This window comes from Brassica oleracea, chromosome C7 (assembly GCF_000695525.1).
Source record: "Brassica oleracea var. oleracea cultivar TO1000 chromosome C7, BOL, whole genome shotgun sequence".
Taxonomy (NCBI): domain Eukaryota; kingdom Viridiplantae; phylum Streptophyta; class Magnoliopsida; order Brassicales; family Brassicaceae; genus Brassica; species Brassica oleracea.
In genome coordinates, this window is record NC_027754.1 from 17,952,476 (window position 1) to 17,958,680 (window position 6,205).

General features: G+C 28.6%; 1 protein-coding gene across 1 annotated transcript in view; it reads right to left on the reverse strand.

Annotated features, from left to right (window-relative positions):
* Window positions 1-5,447: 5,447 nt before the first annotated feature.
* Window positions 5,448-6,205, reverse strand: part of LOC106305059 — a 1,291-nt gene continuing 533 nt past the window's right edge. The window contains exon 2 of the mRNA XM_013741439.1: window positions 5,448-5,867. Coding sequence (XP_013596893.1) covers window positions 5,463-5,867 — 405 coding nt within the window. The 3' untranslated portion in view covers window positions 5,448-5,462. The remainder of the gene's footprint in view (window positions 5,868-6,205) is intronic.

Sequence of the window (6,205 nt, forward strand, 5' to 3'; positions counted from 1 at the left end):
GAGCGTTGTAGATGATGATGGTAAGTTCCAGAGGCAAGAAGAAGATCTCAAGGATTGGCCTTCTTACCCATTTCAACTCAAGCTTTAATTTCTATTTGATTTTCATTCCACTTTTTCTATGTCTGGTACTTCGGATACATTCTTTGGTTTGTTTATGTCTGTGAAATGGCAAAAAAACTATATATCATGTATGGTTTCACGCTTGTTATTTGATAATTTTGTCATAAATAAGATCAGTGTATATTTTGAACTTAAAAAAAAAAACCCTAAAATGGTAAAATAAAAAACCCCAAAAGAAAGGAAAAATAATGAATAAGAGAGTTGGGCGTGCATGATGGTGTTTGGTATCCGCAGAGCCCGAGGACCCAAACCACAGACGACGTGGGACTCTTCTGCTCTTTCTCTGAACTCCACGTGACCCCCACAATTCTATTCACATAAACACATGCACATATACCCATCTTTTTTTTTGACGAACACATATATACTTTTTAGTCCCATTGTTTCTTTTACATGTTTGGTTATACTCATATGTATCCTAATATCTTTTATTTGGTAAAAGTATCCTAATATCTTTTTATTTTGAAAAGTATCCTAATATCTTTCACATAGATATCCAAGCTGGGCGTTGTCGTTGCTGCTGCTGGCACCTTTTACCTTCGACGATTATGTAAACCTTTTGGTTAATATCAACCGAAATTTTACCACAAAAAAAAAATTAAATAGTATATGCCGTATAACAGTGGTCGACAAAAGATAGGCAATGACAGATAGTCCTAAAAGAAAAATTATTTAAACAACGACTTTGAGTTTTGGCGGTGAGAGGAAGTAGTTTAATGGGAGATTTTGCTACTATATATATGATGCATAACCAAAAATTTCAAACCAATTGATATGTTTTATTTTTGTTGTCTGTGGTTGAAACAAATTACATGATATCACGTAGTTAGAGCATCTCCAAAAGACACTCTATAATTTCAAATATGAAGTTTTTTGCTCTCCAAAAAGAAACTTCAAATTTGAAGTTTTGAAGAGTGAAACTCAAGTTATAGAATGTCTTTTACAATTATTAAATACATTTATTTACAATTTTCCGTCTATGGTGTTTTTCAAATAAATGATATAGCAAAACGTTCGCTAAATGAATTTTTTTTTTTTTACAATTTTTCCATCCACCATCTTTTTTATGCAAACATATGACTAATTTTTGATCATCTAGTACCGCAAATCATTTTCAACCTACTTCTATATTTTTTTCAAAGTTGGAAAAAGCTATTATAAAAATAAACTAGATTTTGATCCGCGTTTTAAAAGCGCAGGATTATTTTTTGTTGACAATTTACAAAACTCGTTTGTTTTTCACTAATATGTTTAGACATGAACGTTCAGTTTTCGGTTCGATTCCAATTTTTTTTTGGTTTTCGATTTCGGTTCAGTTGTGGTTTTTGATTTTTTTTTGATTCAAGAGATAAAAGAACCATTCAATTTTTATGAATTTGGTTTTGGTTTTGGTTTGATTATTCTTTTTCGAGTTTGATATATATGGATAACACTGTTAGGAACCTGGTAAATTTTTTAGTTTAATTCGGTTCTAATTGATTCATGCTTTTCAGATAATTTCGAATAACTCGATTAAAAACCACATATTTGGATTTTTTTTTGAAAAAAAAGATCCGGAGAAATTTGATATTTAAAAAATATTGGGTGATTCAGTTCTATCGGAAAATTAGGATAATCCTTATCTTAGAAAGTAATACTTCTTATATTTTATAAACCTATATATATTGAAGTTTATTTAATAATGAAAACAAATTACATATATATATATATGAGAAATACCCTAAGATAGCACTAAGAAAGTTTTTGTCACAAATATAGACTCTAAGGATCAAAATGACCAAAATGTTTCATTAAAAAGGTAAATATACATTTATACATCTAGGGTTAACTAATTCAAACCTTAGGGTTTACAGTTAAGGAGTGGAGATTTGGGTTTAAGGTTTAAAATTTTATAAAACAAAAAATAAATATTAAAATTTGAAAATAAAATTTTAAAAATTGTTTCAAAAAGTATTTTCGAATTACAAAAAGAAAATTTGACAAAAGAATAAAATAAAAATTCGAAAAAAAATTTATAAAAAAGTTCGAATTTGAATACATATAATCTAAAACTATAAAAAATTATTTTTTTTATTTTTTTTTATTTTTTTATATATCTAGGGTTTTAGTGTCATTTTACCTATTAAATGAAACATTTTGGTCATTTTCCTGCTTGTGGTCTATTTTGGGACCAAAACTTGAAAATTGTCTATTTAGGAGAATTACCCTATATATATATATATATATATATACATCATAATTTAATAATTTATGTACTTTTTATTATAAGAGTGGTTATAATATTGTAAAATTTGGGTAAAACAAAATATTTGCTCTTACTAACTTGGAACCTATCAGCATACAGTATGGGTTTATTTAGAAATGTTAATGATATTGTATATATAACTTTGTATTTGTATTCTTGTAAATAAAACATTTGCAACAGTCTTAATATTCCACTTTTGTCAAAGCCACTTAATCTTGATAGCAAGTAAAAAATGATGAATATATGAGAATTTTGACGTTAAAATCTGCTGTGTATTTAAAAAAAAATTATATGCTATCAAGGACTCAAGGTTAAGGAGGTGTAATGGCGGCATGGATATACAGTCTAACAAAGCTGCAAAATATAGTATCAAAGTTTATAACTATATCAACCCTTTTCTGAAACGGGTAAAACATTAAATGTACATTAAGTATAAATGATAATTAGGCGAAATCTACATTAAGTATAAGTATAATTTATTAAATACTGATTGAATGTAATTGATTAGCAAAATAATTGACTTGATTGGTTGAAAATATAACTGAGAAATTTACTGAAAATGTCAAAGAAAACAATAACATTCCAATGTAACTTATAACTCTAAAAATTAAGGGCAGAATCCTATGAGAAATTATGCTTAAATAGTATAGATTTTTCTTTAATATATAGCTTCAAAATAGCATTATAGAAGCATATTGGAGCAAACCCCAATATTCTGGAGCTATAAATTTGCAAAAGATATTAATTTTCTTTAATATGCTAAAAAGAATCTGTTCGATATTTATGAGAAATTTAATAAAAATTAAAAAATATTCTAAGAGTTACGTCTTAAAGCACAGTTATCGGGAATTACAAGAGGGTTTTTAAAGTGATGGATCCCATATTTTGAGTAAAAATCGTTAACAAAGAAGATGAAATAAGGATCGCTTTTGTCCTGATCCTTGTACTATCTGCGGGCTTCAGTGACACGTGGTGGCCCGCAATTGATTTCCTTTTTATTTATTTTTTTTTAAAAAATAAATAATAAGAAACTCAAAAACCAGTTATACGGATAATCATGGTCTTAATTGTTGTGTAGACTTATGGAAACAGAAAATAAAGTATTCACATGGGACAATCATACTGTTTTTTTTTTCTTCTTAAAAGGATTATCTTCATTGAACAGCACTCCAAACTCTCAAGACTCTGCCCCTTTCATAACCAATCGATTTTATCAAATCTCAGATCATTAACCCAGTCTCTTAGCCCGGATTCTTAGCTTCGGATAAGAGACGGTTCTTAATTTTTTTTAAATTTTAACTAAGAAAAGTTAAGAACTGTCTCTTAAATAAGAGATATAAGAATCGTTTCTTAGCTAAAAACTGTTAAAAAAACAAAAAAATGTCAAATAATAAGTTAAGAATCCCGGCTAAGATACCGAGGTTAATCATGCCCTCACAGACCGAGATCTATTAAATCCCATTGCACTTGTTACGTCCAAATTCGCTTGTTTGCACCAATCAAAAGAATTATGGGTCCGACTGGTGACCATTCTAGAAACAAGAGGAACGAATAGAAAAAGAACGTAGAGGAACAAAATTACAGGAATGAAAAAGAATGGTTGTTCCATCTCATATTTAACAAGGAATAACTTTGTTCTTTATTTCTCTACAAAAAAAAAAGAATGGTAGGGAATGAGAAGGAAAAATTATTCCTTATGAATGATGATTTTTTTTAGGAATACTAGGGAATGCATTATTATTCGTTGTTCTTTGGTCACCATTCATACCTATGACATTCTGCTATCATACTAGTTCTTGTGTTTTTATTTTCCCATCTATTCGTTGGAACCTAGATTGTATGGAAGCTTCGTCAGACGTCTGCTTCCCGCTTTGGAACCGGAATCGGAATCAAAATTTTGTGGAAGTTCCTAAATCTCGCTTTCAATACGTTTCCAAAAATACTTTTTTAAATACACATTGGAAGCTTACGCTTCCGTTTATGAATCACACTTCCATTTTAAAACCTCAGTGTCATGAATAAGTATAAAAAATTATATTTTATTTTATATAAAACATAAAATTAATAGTATTAAAATAAAGAAAATACAAAATATGCAAATATCAAAACAACTACTCTAAATTATCTTTGTGCATGATAATTTTTATAAGGGATAGTGCATATACATTCAAATATATTATGACAGATATTTATGAACTATTAAAAATAATTAGTTTGATAATATTTTTATAAGCTTAATTTGTTAATATTTTTATAATTAAAATATGAAGTCAACTAAATGGAAAATTATTAAAAATGAATAAGTGATTTTTTATTTTGAATCACATATTTTTAGTCATAAGTTTTGTAAAATATTTTTTATGTTTATATATATATTTATATTTGGTACATTGCCATCAAACTTTGTGTTTAGGGGTGGGCGTTCGGATACCCATTCGGGTTCGGTTCGGGTCTATTCGAGTTTCGGATTTTCGGGGTTAAATATTTCAGCTCCATTCGGGTATTTCTAAATTTTGGTTTGGGTTCAGTTCGGGTTTAGATAACCCATTTAAATTATTTTTAAAATTTTAAAATTCATTATATATTTTAAATTACTGAAAATTTATAAACAAAATAATATATTACATATAAATTTGAATAACATATGTCAAAATACCTAAACTTAACATATAAATTGGTTTGGTTTGAATATTTGGATAGAGAATAAATAATATTTTTAGTATTTTTGGTGTTTTGAGTATACTTTAACTATTTTAGACATTTACTTTTGATTATTTGTATATATTTTCAAGTATTTTGGATAAGTTAAAAGTATCAATACATTTTGGATGTTTTTTAATATACATTAAATCTAAAAAATAATTAATATAGAGGTTTATAAATCTATTTCGGGGTACCCAAAATATTTCGGTTCGGATTGGGTTCGGTTTCGGTTCTTTATATACCAAAATTTTAGACCCGTTCTGATATTTAATCAATTTTGATTTGGGTTTGGTACTACTTTTTCGGATCGAGTTCGGTTTGGTTCTTCGGATTCATGTTTTTTCGCCCAACCCTATTTGTGTTAATGCGATTGACATACTACAAGACCAATATTTTATGATATAAAAGGAGAATAAGAAAAAAAAGGCAACCAACAAATCTTTGTGAAGATAAAAATGAAAAAAACTAAGAAAGAAAAAAGGAGGTCTAAGGAGAAGCTTAATGTGGTCGACCAAAAGTGGAGAAGCTGAGCTTCACACTTGGGGCAATCCGTTAAGAGTTTAGGGACCATGACATACATGAAACAAGCTTTGCAACCAGCTACCACAAGAACTTCTTCTTTGTAAATTTCTCTCGATGACTCTGATGAAGACTCTTCGCTCTCGTAATACGAGCTACCTTCTTCTGAAAACACAGTTACAGTGGAGTCTCCACTGAATTGATCTGCATAGCTGCTACTGACCAATTTCCTCGGATCTTTCTTCACTCTCATTCCACTGTTCCGGTTTACGTCTCCTGTCTAAACATAAAACCGGCCTCCAGAATTTAATCCAAAAATAATAAGAAACAACTTAAAAACCCCTAAATTTCAGCTAGGGTTCTCTTTTGGTTACTAGAATTAAGATTTAAACCAAACCTTGTCATCATTAGACAATAGTCACAACTCACAACTAACAAGATTTGAAGCAATAAATGCAACACAAATAAACAAAAAATACAAAAATGACAAAAAAAAAATATTTTAAGGAAAAAAAAAGAAGCTATTTATCCTTTTATTCCGACACTAAATACAAAAATGACGTAAACTCGAAATTCCTGTAGAGACTAGAGAGTACTTTTTTTTTTTTTTTTTTTTTT